This window comes from Vollenhovia emeryi, unplaced genomic scaffold (assembly GCF_000949405.1).
Source record: "Vollenhovia emeryi isolate VEMERY1.0 unplaced genomic scaffold, V.emery_V1.0 DF939207.1, whole genome shotgun sequence".
NCBI classification, from domain to species: Eukaryota; Metazoa; Arthropoda; class Insecta; order Hymenoptera; family Formicidae; genus Vollenhovia; species Vollenhovia emeryi.
Window position 1 is genome coordinate 855,347 of NW_011967159.1, and position 13,041 is coordinate 868,387.

General features: G+C 38.8%; 4 protein-coding genes across 8 annotated transcripts; 1 reads left to right on the forward strand and 3 right to left on the reverse strand.

Annotated features, from left to right (window-relative positions):
* The first annotated feature begins 346 nt into the window (after window positions 1–346).
* On the forward strand, window positions 347–1,516 carry LOC105561459. The gene is made up of 4 exons (XM_012011455.1): window positions 347–536; window positions 610–810; window positions 891–1,079; window positions 1,164–1,516. The coding sequence occupies exons 1-4, from the start codon at window positions 469–471 to the stop codon at window positions 1,450–1,452; spliced, it is 747 nt and encodes a 248-aa protein (XP_011866845.1). The 5' UTR covers window positions 347–468; the 3' UTR covers window positions 1,453–1,516.
* An 862-nt stretch (window positions 1,517–2,378) lies between these two features.
* LOC105561460 (cytochrome P450 9e2-like) lies at window positions 2,379–5,091 on the reverse strand. 3 transcript variants are annotated; one of them, XM_012011458.1, is made up of 2 exons: window positions 3,348–5,091; window positions 2,379–2,484 (listed from the first exon to the last, which is right to left on the reverse strand). In XM_012011458.1, the coding sequence occupies exons 1-2, from the start codon at window positions 4,709–4,711 to the stop codon at window positions 2,463–2,465; spliced, it is 1,386 nt and encodes a 461-aa protein (XP_011866848.1). In that variant the 5' UTR covers window positions 4,712–5,091; the 3' UTR covers window positions 2,379–2,462. The 3 variants fall into 3 exon arrangements, with proteins under 3 accessions (XP_011866848.1, XP_011866847.1, XP_011866846.1); XM_012011457.1 differs by having other exon boundaries at window positions 2,379–2,479; window positions 3,343–5,091; XM_012011456.1 differs by lacking the exon at window positions 2,379–2,484 and having other exon boundaries at window positions 2,960–5,090.
* Window positions 5,092–5,144: 53 nt separating this feature from the next.
* On the reverse strand, window positions 5,145–8,336 carry LOC105561461 (cytochrome P450 9e2-like). Its single transcript, XM_012011459.1, has one exon. It carries the CDS (start codon window positions 7,776–7,778, stop codon window positions 6,249–6,251), a length of 1,530 nt encoding a protein of 509 aa, XP_011866849.1. The 5' UTR covers window positions 7,779–8,336; the 3' UTR covers window positions 5,145–6,248.
* A 489-nt stretch (window positions 8,337–8,825) lies between these two features.
* LOC105561463 (probable ATP-dependent RNA helicase DDX23) lies at window positions 8,826–13,010 on the reverse strand. 3 transcript variants are annotated; one of them, XM_012011461.1, is made up of 10 exons: window positions 12,935–13,010; window positions 12,186–12,798; window positions 11,787–12,122; window positions 11,263–11,685; window positions 10,980–11,106; window positions 10,742–10,865; window positions 10,513–10,628; window positions 10,007–10,267; window positions 9,641–9,815; window positions 8,826–9,420 (listed from the first exon to the last, which is right to left on the reverse strand). In XM_012011461.1, the coding sequence occupies exons 2-10, from the start codon at window positions 12,731–12,733 to the stop codon at window positions 9,197–9,199; spliced, it is 2,334 nt and encodes a 777-aa protein (XP_011866851.1). In that variant the 5' UTR covers window positions 12,734–12,798; window positions 12,935–13,010; the 3' UTR covers window positions 8,826–9,196. The 3 variants fall into 3 exon arrangements, with proteins under 3 accessions (XP_011866851.1, XP_011866852.1, XP_011866850.1); XM_012011462.1 differs by having other exon boundaries at window positions 11,787–12,119; window positions 12,186–13,001; XM_012011460.1 differs by having other exon boundaries at window positions 12,186–13,001.
* Window positions 13,011–13,041: the final 31 nt, after the last annotated feature.

Below are 13,041 nucleotides of genomic sequence, written 5' to 3' on the forward strand. Positions count from 1 at the left end.
TGGTTATACTGTGGTGTAACCTCTGACAACGAGCTAATTTCTCGATCGGACTGTACCTTTCCGTCCCCACTCTCGACCACCCTATAAGCCAGACAATGACAAACGCCACTCGACGATGCTCTCTCTCGGTACACACGGCTCGGCTCTAGCGCGCGTTCCAGTTAGTATATATTTCAGTGGTCCTATCTTCTATTTTAAGCCAACGGCACACGATACGATTTTTCCCACTGGATTACTTACGAGAGCCAATCGGGATTCAGCTTTGAGTCACCTGATCGAAAACTGTGCATCCTGATTGGCTCTCGTAAGCAATCCAGTAGGAAAAATAGTATCGTGTGCCGTTGGCTTTAGTGTCTCTAGAAGATCGTGTAAAATCGGGCAGCTCTCAGATGTTTCTCCGATTGTACTGTTAGAGGTTATACAATACGGTTTTCAGTGGTTTTTATTTATTATCTTTTGTGTGACAAAATGGTGATGATTTGTTGCGTCTGCAAGGTGGAAGAGGTGTCAATCAACTCGCATCTTGTTTTTCACCAGTATGAAAGTATTACAAGCAAAGTATAGTTTTTCATTCCTTTATTTTTCATAATGTAATACTTATGTTTTTAGTTTGCCCAAAAATCCAGACCGACGAAAACAATGGTTGGAAGTATTAAAGAAGGGTAATGTTAAAGATCTTGTTGTATGTAGCAAACATTTTAAACCTGACGATTATCGGGAGTTCTGCGACAGGCCACTGCTAAACAAAAATGCTATTCCACGGTTAAGCGAATTGAATACGTGTACACAATCCACTGAAAAGGATCCAATGTCAGTATCCGTAAATTCAACATTATGAAGTATAAATCTTTTTTTTTATTGTTTAAAAACTTTGTTTTTGTATTATTTAGAAATGTCCAAGACTCTACGATTGAAATGGATTGTCACGAGAAAACAATAGAATCTGCTAGTATTGACAATATGAATGACAGTCGAAACATTGTGATAGTAGAAGTAAAACCTGAACATGAACATGAACCTGAACGACTTACTGAATGTCCTTTAGAAACAATAGATAAAACTAGGAAAAATTGTAAAAGGTTACATATAAAATATATAATATATATTAGCTTATTTAATAATCTTCTCTTTAATCGTTACATCACGCTAATAATCTTTTCTAGGCGAAATAATATCGATTGTAATGGATCTAGTGCACTATCAAAAAAACGCTGTTACCTGAAGAATTTTGGTATTTTTAGAAAAGAAGATTTTAAAACCGAGGAATCGTGGAATCGATTTTTGGCAGCATTTGAAGATATGAGAAAAGATAAACTATTGTTACAACGCAAGAATGAACGCCTATTTACAAAAGTTCAAAAGTTCAAAGGTGTAATTAAAGACTTGAAAAGAAAGAAATTGGCGACAGATTCTGTTATTGATATCTTAAATGTAAGTTTAAAAAGTGATTAGGTATCTTAGAGCTCTGTAGATATTCTTCATATTTGTTACCTTTAATAAATTAATTTTCATAATATCTTCTATGTCAATCGGCATTGACCTTTCCACCTTGTTCTTAATATTTATAAATTTGATGCATTACAATTTCTTTAAAAATTATAAAAAGCAATGAAATCGCTAAAAGGGTTACATACTAAATACATTAAAAATATTTAAAAATGTATGCATTATTAAATAAAAATTTAACAGTTTGAAAAAGAAGATAAATTATCAATATAATTAGACGACTATTGAGACAAATGTAGATCGAAAAAGTAACATTTCAAGATACTACATACGTTTAACTAATAGAATTCTATTTGTCTGTAGTCATTTGTGATTTTATATAAATTCCAAGTTCAATCCCTTATAGAAATGTAAGCGAAATAATTAATAAAAAATTGCTGTACATCAGTAATTTCGAATGATGATTCAATTACTGAACTCTATTATAAATTAACGTAATTATTCAGAGCATTTTTCGTTCCCAGTTATTACACAATTCTGTAAGGGATAAAACAGACCTTAAGTTAGAATAAAACTTTGACGTACGCGGGGTGTGTTTAAGGTTGTTAAATCCATTATGAGCCAATTTAATAACTACGGTATTCTACCAGATTCAAAACTTTCTTCCTTTCGATCATAATAATTATTTAAATATGGGCCTATTTCGTTGCTCTATATACATTTTTATCAATTTCTTCTGATATATATATATATATATATACACATACACTAGAAATTGTAGTTTAAGTTTGAAAAAGACTCATATTTAATTGATCGAAAGATTTTCGATCGGGTAGTATACTAAACCCATACAGCACGCCGGTCTAAAGAAACATTTTTAAGACGCCTTTAAGATGTCTTTTCGACATGCGTGCTGTATGGGAGGCGTGTTAAGTCGATAGTCGAAAGTCTCGAAGTATTGTTGTCGCTTCTCCGAGATACCGATTGGCTGTCTCGCTTGAGCGATACGACATGATTCAGGCCGCGGTCAAGCTGCCGCTACAAATACTTCGAAGTATTCTTCTACTCCTCTCTTTCCATAAAGATAGAAGAAGAAAGAAACACTTCGAAGCATTTGTAGCGGCAGCTTGACCGCAGCTTCAGTCGTATTATTTGCAGCTGTCAAACCATGCGAATTTTCAGAGAAAGCAAACGGCGCGCGCGAAGCGCGCGCTTGTGTTGTCTAGGAGCATATTAATCACGTGTACTCTAAATGTGTGAATGTCGGGACACCCTGTTACTTATATATAATACAAGTATGAATATGTATATATGTATACATTAAAACGACAGAAAGGGAGAAACGTTTCTCACTATCATTGACTACGTTCACACAGCAACTTATAAGCCGGTTTAATAAATGATATCGTTCCTATCTCTATTGTGCCGTTGAACAAGTGGAAGTTACATAAGTCATTAAAATTGATCAACACGTCGAGTAGACTCGATGACTAAGCAAGTAACACAGCTAGTATTTATCAATTGCCTCATTTCATATATTATATTAACAAAATCTCTATTAACTAATCATTTCATTTGTACATTGTAAATGATAATGTAATGCATCACAAATAAATCTTATTGTATATTTCAATCATCTTTGAAAGCATCTGAATATTTTGATAGTTAAAATGCGATATTACTTCTACGAATGTAACTATGTCATAGAATTACGTGTTTTACACAAGATATTTCACGTTTCTCTCTTCTGTAAGCCAATCCAAAAGCCGTTAACAGGTTGCAATGTAAAATCTTTGGAATATACAATTGGTTCGACAGTCTTTTCGATAGATTTCAAAGTAAACTTCTGTAAAAGATGAGCTAGCAGAATTTTGGTCTCCATAAGAGCAAATCGATTGCCGATACACTTTCTAGGCCCGTGACCAAATGGTAGATAAGTATATGGTAAAATATTGTCCTTGTTCTCCTCGCTGAATCTTTCGGGATCGAATTTATCCGGGTTCGGAAAGTATGCTGGATCGTGATGTAAAGCATAAACGGGAAATATCAATGCGTTGTCAGGTTCGATGATTACACTTTTGCCGCCTGGTTGTGACGGAGGCAATTCGTATTTCTTAGTACAAAGCCTATCTATGAAGACAACCGGTGGATACTTTCTGAGAGCTTCAGAAATTACCATATCCATGTAAGACATCTTCGACAGCGACTCGTAAGAAATCTCACCGTTCCCCTCGGCAAGATGCTGCTGTATCTCCTCGTACAGACGTTCTTGAATCTCTCTGTTAACCGCCAGTTCGTGAGCGGCGAAACACATGAGAGTTGAGGATGTGTCGAAACCAGCCAAGAAGAAAATAAAAGCTTGCGAAACCATGTCGTCCAATGTCATTTTGGATACACCGGCACTGTCCTTGTCCCGAGCCTGCATTAGCAAATGAATCATATCCGGTCGGATAATATTTTGCTTTTGTCGTGCTCTAACGGTTTCCTCTACGATCTTCTTGAAAAATGTGGCTGTGGCTGACGGGAAAAACGTCAGACCTGTTAATTTAGCGATCCACGGACACACACGAAAAATTACGAACTTAACCGTCGTTAGGAATCCAGAAGAAAAGTTGGCAGCCTCTATTCCTCTCATATAAAACTCATTGTCTCGATCCTTCATGGAATTCACGCTTATGCCAAATGCTGCTGTAGCAATGACGTCGTTAGTGTACCGTCTGAAAACTTCCTTCGTTTCGATCGTATCGCAGAGTTCAGGATGGTCGACCAAATAATTGACGAAATCATGAGAACATTTTGACACCAAATCGAACATAAACTTCATTTTGCTAGCAGTAAAAGAGGGGCTTAGCGTATTCCTCATTTCTTTCCAACGATTTCCGCGCAAGGCGAAGACGTTCTTGCCAAAGAGAGGCTCTACGCTTTCGTCAACGAAGATTTGATGATCCTGGAAGTGTTCAAAATCCTTCACCATGACGTCCTTAATCAGCTCGGGATCGCGCAAAAGTACAGAAGGCGTGGCAATGTCCATCATTCCGACGTATTTGGCATTTGAGAATGAATTGTATAGATGTCGGGAATAATCGACCATGGTGATGTAGCCCAAAAACATCTTCCACTCCATTATGAAAGAAAACAGCGAATTTGGCAGGTAGGGTAGGCCTTTATTTTTCCAGTGAGTATAATTGCGACGCAGAACAGAGATGATTTTCAGCACGCCGATGACGACCAGAGTGGTCAGTAGTAGCACAAAGGTCGAAGCCATCGTGATGATCAGATAACAGATTAATGAGATGTTTCGTCAGACACTGCATAGAACGTTATGAATAGGATGTACGTGTAACGCTCTCTGCGGACATACGTATATGTACATCAATGATGGGAGAGGGGAGATGTTTCTCTCCTTATCATGAAAAAAGCAGAGATAGGAGGAGAGAAACATTTCTCACTATCATCGAGATAATACATGTTGTATCAGTGATTACATAAGATATATTGTTCGATTTAAATGTGTAGCACGATGTTTTTTGATATCATGGTTTCTATAAAAAGATGTTACATGTGTGGGAGGAATGTAGGAGGTGGAAGAACGGATGGAGCTGGCAGGAGGAGGCGGGAAGAATTCTGGAAGAGGAGGGAGAGGGGGAAGAGTGGCTGAGAGAGAGCTGGAGAGAGAAAAAGAAGCGCTTGGGGGAGGAAGAGTGTGAGAGAGGGAGAGAGAGAGAGAAAGGAGGGTGGAAGGGGGAGGGAGAGAAACTTAAAAACTCATTCAATTTACAGACTCTGCACGGAGAAAATAATTTGCTAGCATAGTACATTTTATTTATGCTGCCTCAAGTCAGTTATGTCAGTTATTATATGGACAGCAATATTAAGTAATTAAATAATTTTTCACAATTAGCAAATTATTAAACTATAAGAATAAAATTATTTCTGTTCTACCAAATATCTTCTGCTGTAACATCGAATAGCTTTAGTAAATTATAATATAGAAATTTTGTTGTCATATCAAATATGCAATATAAGTAGTTGACTTTTTTTCTTCATAAAGTTACAGTATTAAGAAAACATTATCGTGCGCATTTTTCTTATTTTGTAGATCGACTAGCTTGTCTTATACGATACACTATCATTGTAATAATAGTGAGAAACGTTTCTTCCTTTCTATCATCGTTTTTCTACATACATACATGTATATAAAAGTACATATAAAATTCAATGTTTTTTATTTATTCCGATTGTTTTGTGAAAAAATATAAACATTGAAATAATTTTCCGTATTTTTTCCGTAGAAATTCTTTTAAGGTATTATAAGATACTATAATTTTTAAGATATTACAAATTTTATGATTAAAATGTAAATGCACATATAATACGAATTTCGTATGTGTATTGCATAAACTGATAACGATATTATTATATTTTCTAAAAAAAATGTGATTGACGATCCTACGATAAAAATATTCGCTTTTATAAGGAATTAATGATATCGTCCTTATCTCAACTGTGCTATTGGACAACAAATGGAAATTATATAAGTCATTAAAAATGATCAATACGTCGTGTAGAGAATCTAAGCAAATAACAATGTTTATCAATTTCTACATTTCTTATTGGCAAAATCTCTATTAACTAATCATTTCATTTGTACATTGTAAATGATAATGTAATGCATCACAAATAAATCTCATTGTACATATATTTCAATCATTTTTAAAGGCACTGAATACGTTGATAGTTAAAAACACGATATTACTTCTACGAATACAACTATATCGTAGAATTATGTCATACAAAATTTTTCATGTTTCTCTCTTCTCCAAGCCAATCCAGAATCCGCCAATAGGTTGCAATCTAAACGCCTTTTTAGAATACACAACTGGTTCGACAGTTTTTTCTACAGTTCTTAAAGTAAATCTCTGTAAAAGATGAGCTATCAGAATCTTAGTCTCCATAAGAGCAAATCGATTGCCGAGGCACTTTCTAGGCCCGTGACCAAACGGTAGATAAGTATATGGTAAAATATTGTCCTTATTCTCCTTGCTGAATCTTTCGGGGTCGAATTTATCCGGGTTCGGAAAATATGCTGGATCGTGGTGTAAAGCATAAACGGGAAACATCAACTTAGTGTTAGGTTCGACGATTACACTTTTGCCGCCTGGTTGTGATGGAGGCAGTTCATATTTCTTCGCGCAAAGTCTATCTATGAAGATCACCGGTGGATATTTTCTGAGAGTCTCGGAAACCACCATGTCCATGTAAGACATCTTCGATAGCGACTCGTAAGAAATCTCACCGTTTCCTTCTGCAAAATGCTGCTGTATTTCCTCGCGCAGACAATCTTGAATGTTTTGATTGACAGCTAGTTCGTGCACAACAAAGCACATCAGGGTTGAGGAAATGTCAAAGCCAGCCAAGAAAAACAGGAAAGCTTGCGAAACGATGTCATCTAATGACATTTTGGATACACTATTCTTGTCCCGAGCCTGCATTAGCAAATGAATCATATCCGGTCGAATGATATCTTGCTTTTCTCGCACTCTAACGGTTTCCCTTACGATATTCTTGAAAAACTTGGACGTAGCTGACGGGAAAAAAGTCAGGCCTATTAATTTAGCAAACCACGGACACGCACGTAAAAACATGACTTTAGCCGCAGCTAGTATTCCAGAAGAAGATTTAGTAGTCTCTATTCCTTTTATGTAAAATTCGTTGTCTGGATCTTTCATAGAATTCACACTAATGCCAAATGCTGCCGTAGCAATAACGTCATTAGTGTACCGTCTAAAGGCTTCCTTCGTTTCGATGGCATGGCAGAGCTTAGGATGATCGACCAAATAATTGACGAAGTCGCGAGAACATTCCGATATCAAACTGAACATGAATTTCATTTTGCTGACAGTGAAAGTGGGGCTCAGTGTATTCCTCATTTCTTTCCAACGATTTCCGCGCAAGGCGAAGACGTTCTTGCCAAAGAGAGGTTCTGCGTTTACATCAACGAAGCTGTGATGATCCGGGAAATATTCAAAATCCTTCACCATGACGTCTCTAATCAGCTCGGGATCGCGCAAAAGTATGGTAGGCGTAGCTAAATCCATCATTCCAACATATTTAGCCCTTGAGAAGTAATAGTATATATGTTGGCAATAATCGGCGACGGTGATGTAGCCCAAAGAAAATTTCCAGTTCAGTATAAGAGACGATAACGAGTTTGGCAGGTAAGGTAGGCCCTTATTCTTCCAATAAAAATATATGTGATGCAAAACAGAGACAATTTTCAGAACGCCGGTGACGACCAGAGTAGTCAGTAATAGCACAAAGGATGAAACCATTGTTATATGATGGGATAACAGACTAACAAGTTGCTTTGTCGTATGTGACGTAGAACGTTATGAATGCATATGCGTAGCTCTCTTTGGATGTAACACGTCGACGAAAACAATGATAGGAAGGGAGGATAGCGTTTTCATTTATCGTGAAGATAGCAGAGATAAGAGAGGTAAGATCTTTCGTACTATCAATACGCTGATACAGTTCGTACAGGTATCAATGATTATACATAGCAATATATCAGTGATCATATCAGTGATTGTGACGCAAGATAAGTTCGATTTTTATTTGATTTTTCTTTTAACCAAAGTTGTACGAACATTCGCATAGGGCTGCTCCGTTTAAATGGCTCTAGGGGGCCGTCAATGTTCCATTGTATTGAAGTTGAGTCATTCCATAAATTTAGAGTTGTAATAACAGGTGATAGCCGGAAATAGAAAGTTAGGAGAATGACTTGAATAATTCTCACTAGATAACATCAATTTTTTAAATAAACTAGCACACACAGCGCGCGCGCCTTTACACGGTGTTTACTTTTTCTCCTGTCCATATACAGGGTGTCGGATTCGATTTGGACCACTCCAAAGATTATAGTAGATTGGGTCAAACTGAGTAGTCCAAATCGAATCCGACACCCTGTATACAAGTTATATTTTTTATTTATTTAAAGTGTTTTTTTAGAATTATATACATTATAGAATATATACACTACTAAAATAATTATATGTTTAAACTATTTTCAAGAAATAAAACGTTTCGTACATGGCGTCATAAGTTCACCGGAAAGTATATTATGTAAAAGTTGTTATTTCTATCGAGGAACGATTTCAACCTAATATTTAACGAACTCCTTGTGATAAAAGTTTCGCAGGCGATAAAGATTATCACATAAGTGACAACATCAAAGGAATCCGTGAAGATGTAACGATGACAATGTCCGGATGTCGTATGTTCTCTTGACAAGTTTGTAGAAATCCTGAAGCCAACAGAGACTGGGAAGAGTCAACAGTAACTACATAATTCTATTTGTCACCTCCAGACTCTCAGAATTTTCATTACTGGCTGTATTACAATTCATACGTAATATAGCAATAACTTTATTTATGCACATTATCACAAGACACGGTAGTGTCTCGCGCCAATGATTATTTACATCACTAACATCTCAAAGCAACTGTTATCTTGTTTCCTTTTACGAAAATCCACTTTAACATTAATTTACAAGAAGTACAAGTCAAATCCTTGAATTTTTGTCTTGTCGAAACAATTTCTGTATTCGTGAATCTCTACAATTAGAGACTTCAGGACCTACTCATAATCTACACGCATGCATATAATGTTTTATATCCTTGACAATACCGCAGACCTTTGGTATTCTGTTTTAATTTTAAGAGTTGCAAAGCGTCTGCATAAAGAAAAATTAGGCGAAGATCTTCTCTTCCCGCCGTTTCTTTGTAACCACCGTTCCAGGCTTGTGCTGAGCATCTGGATGATTGAGCAATTCCGGTGGACAAGTAGATATTGGGCTAGAGAGGATCGTTTGTTTAAGATCATAGAACAAATGGCTGTCGTCCTTCGTGCAGAAAGAAATGGCGAGGCCGGCTTTACCGGCGCGACCAGTTCGACCGATCCTATGCGTGTAATCTGTAAAGAATGGATAAACAAAAATCCAAATGAATAAACTATTCAAGCTAATTGTCTATTAAGATAGAGTTGATCTTCAATAAGGAATATTAAATCTTTGCAAGCGATCTTTAAAAATAGACTGTAATTTTGATTCATTCTTGACAGAGAAATCAAAAGCATCAACAATCCCACGTATTATTATATAAAAGAAAGACAAAGAACGGTTCAAATAACTTACCCTCGATAGTTTTAGCCATGTCGTAATTAATGACCATTGACACATCCTTGATGTCAATACCTCGCCCCGCAACGTCAGTTGCCACCAGAATGTCCTTGCTTCCGCTCTTAAGAGACGCTAGAGCGTACTCTCGCTGTTCTTGACCCTTGCCACCGTGTAGAGTGCAAGCGTTGTACTAAAATAGAACAAAGCAAAAAGCTATGTTAGATCTTTAGATTTCGTTTAGTGGTTTTTACACTTTTAGTCCCGAATGACGATGAAAGATTTCGGACGTTCGAGAAACCGAATGCCACAAATTGGAATAAGATTGCATCGCAATCACGAATTCATAAACAATCGCATTACTTTCAGATTTAAGTTACATACTCCTAATTTTTCCAAGCCTCTCGCTAAGACGTCCGCGCCCTTCTTTTGATTGACGAATATGATGACAGGCGGCTCAACGCCTCTGCTGAGTATCTCCATGAGTTTCTTTCGCTTATCGGCTTCACCCATTATGTGGACTATCTGCTCGGTGCGTTCTGTCGGCTTACCGACACTGCCAATGTACACTACCGCCGGCCTCCTCAGATACGTCCTGGCAAGTCGTTCCACTGCCGGTGGCATCGTGGCAGTGAACATCACCGTCTAGAGGCGGAAAGTGATCGTTAACCACTGATAAATTAATCGTACAAATTTCATCGTTCTCTGAATGCCTGGCAAATATGAAATGCAAATGACACGGTGTATTTCTTTAAAAAAAGAAAGACGAGCTTGGATAACGCTACAATTAAAATACTGAATTGCTCGCACATCTTTTCTATTGCAATTATTTAGAGAGCAAAAACTAAACGTAAATAAACAAATGTAATAAACTAGAAAACTTTTCGTACTTGTCGGTATTTCTTCTTTGTGTTGTAGTTGGCCAAAAGTTTCTCCTCATTCTCTGCGTCCTCATTATCCGGCTTCAAATTTGTCACAGGCATATACTCCAAAATTTTCTGAACATCTAAATGAATTGCCGTCCTTTTAGTAACGTTTTACATACACAAATGTTAATGAACAAACATCAATATTTTTGAAATAATAGAATTAGCAATTTATTATAGATGCTTGCAGTACCTGGTTCAAAACCCATGTCTATCATCCTGTCAGCCTCGTCGAGTACGATGTAAGTACACTGGTTCAACACGAGATATCGATTTTCTAAAACGTCTATTAATCGACCAGGTGTAGCAATAACGATCTAAAAAGAAAGATTTCTAATTGAATATCCGGCAGTTGTAAGCTTTTAATTCCAGTCAATTTTTTTTTATAGAAATCGAAACTAACAACAATAACAATACATTGCAAAATTTACCTCACAGCCCATTCGTAATCTGAAACCTTGCTCCTCTCTCGACAGACCACCCACCACCACGACAGTTCGAATGCCCAACGGTTGACCAAATTTGTTTGTCTCTTCTTCTATTTGTTGCGCTAACTCACTGTAAACAAAGGAAACCTTTACTTATATCGAATCAAGAGGCTCCTCATAAAATTTTGGTGGTTAATTGATTCATTGATATTAACAGACCAAACGTTGTATTTGTGATAAATAACACCCAAGCGATACAAGGACTAGAGAAGTAATTGGTATATACCGGGTGGGTGCTAGGATGATACTGTAAGGTCCTTGATCTGCTTCCTCGAGCCTCTCGATTTTCGGCAGGCTAGTGATCCACAGTAGTAAAGGAATCAGGAAAGCTAAGGTCTTGCCCGAGCCAGTCTCGGCAACGCCGATGATATCGCGATTCTGCAGGCCAATAGGAATAGCCTGTCGCTGAATGGGCGTGAGATCTTTGTAGCCAACTTTGTCAATGATATCTAGGATCTCCTTTGGGAAGCCGGACTCCTTCCAAGAGCGGATGGGGTCGGGAATGCGACCACCTTTTATCGTAATGTTGTAGTCCTCTCTGAAGATACGCCAGTCACGTTCAGTCATCTCGTTCAAGGCTTTCTCGGACCAATGTCGGTCATCCCACTTTTGCTTCTCCTCCTTACGCTTCACTTTCTTCAACCTCATTCTTAAAATAAAATTACACGATTTATAGTAAACAATTATAGTAAACTAAATATGGTCTATGATAAAAAAAAGAAAACTAATTATTTGAGCGACAAAACTCACTTCTCTTGCTCCTTCTCGGCCTCGGTGCGCCTCTTCTCTAATAGTTCGCCGTAAAACTTGCTCTGATCTCGCTTTTGCGCTTTAATATCGATACCCGCGAGATTGCCTCTACCGAAAAACTGCACCTGGTGCCTCTCCTTGTAAATGTTGTTGTAATCCACAGAGGTGTCCTCCGAGGTGTCCCAATCGAAGACAAACTTTCTGTCGTTCAGCCTCCTGACTCGCCGCTTCTTTTTCACCAGGCCCAGGTACCGTTCTTTGATAGCCTCCACTTCCTTCTCCTTATCCTTGTCCTTAACATCATCGTCGCGCAGGCGTTGTCCGTCTCGCCTTCTACTAACAAAAAATACATTTTTTACACTCTTCTGGCACTCGGAATGGAAATTGTCTTCCAGATACCTGTCTCTGTCGTCCCATTCTCTCTCCTTGCCAATGTTATCGCCATGGGAGAACTGCTTGCGGTCCTCCTCCTGCTGCCTCCTCATCGCCTCAACCTCTCGCTGACGCTTCTCCAACGCCAAAGTCGCTCGTTCCTCCTTGGTGAGAAACTTGGGTTTGGCCCGAGCCTCCTCCTCCGCCTTCTTCTTGGCCAGCAGCTCCTCCAGGCTCAGCGGCTCTTTCTTCGCCAATCTGGCCCTCTCCTCGGCCTCCTCTTCCTCCTTGGCATCGCCCTTCGAGTCTCTCTTCGGGTCGTCCTCGGCGAACGTCGGACTACCCTTGCGCTTCTTCTCATCCTTAGACCTGTCCTTGATGTCCCGGCGGTCCCGCTCGCGCGATCTGTCACGCTCCCGCGAGCGTTCCCTCGACCTCGACCGCTTCCTGTCCTTCTTGCGATCCTTAGATCGGCTCCTGGAGCGCCGACGGTCGCGCCGCTCCCGGTCGCGGTCGCGCTCCCGCTCGCGGTCGCGCGATCGACTCCGCCGCGTGATCTTCTTGTCGTGCGGCATTTAAATTCGAGGTTACTGGACGAAAGAAACCGGACGAAAGAGAACCGACAGTGACTCCAAGATACCTGTCGAATCGAAGGATCGTTAATAAGTCGCGCCAATACACTGGCATTCCAAGAAGATAAATAGTACACGGAGAAAGAGAGCGATCCAGTATTAAGCGATTTACACCTTTGTCTATATTAACTTAATCACACATACCTCTCGTACGCCGCCAAGCGATGAACGCCGCAAGAGCTCAAATTTGCATGAGGTTTATTTCGTGTCGGAAAAATGGCGCCGTTCGGTCACAGTATAACCAGTATGGG

Bases quoted from the DNA above. Each gene is read 5' to 3' on its own strand.
- LOC105561459 (XM_012011455.1), top strand. From the start codon at position 469: ATGGTGATGATTTGTTGCGTCTGCAAGGTGGAAGAGGTGTCAATCAAC. The intron at 811-890 runs GTCAGTATCCGT...TGTATTATTTAG, and splicing joins TCCACTGAAAAGGATCCAAT to AAATGTCCAAGACTCTACGA. The intron at 1,080-1,163 runs GTTACATATAAA...AATCTTTTCTAG, and splicing joins ACTAGGAAAAATTGTAAAAG to GCGAAATAATATCGATTGTA.
- LOC105561460 (XM_012011456.1), bottom strand. From the start codon at position 4,711: ATGGCTTCGACCTTTGTGCTACTACTGACCACTCTGGTCGTCATCGGC.
- LOC105561461 (XM_012011459.1), bottom strand. From the start codon at position 7,778: ATGGTTTCATCCTTTGTGCTATTACTGACTACTCTGGTCGTCACCGGC.
- LOC105561463 (XM_012011461.1), bottom strand. From the start codon at position 12,733: ATGCCGCACGACAAGAAGATCACGCGGCGGAGTCGATCGCGCGACCGC. The intron at 10,268-10,512 runs GTACGAAAAGTT...TTCCGCCTCTAG, and splicing joins CAAAGAAGAAATACCGACAA to ACGGTGATGTTCACTGCCAC. The intron at 9,421-9,640 runs GTAAGTTATTTG...CATTCTTTACAG, and splicing joins CATGGCTAAAACTATCGAGG to ATTACACGCATAGGATCGGT.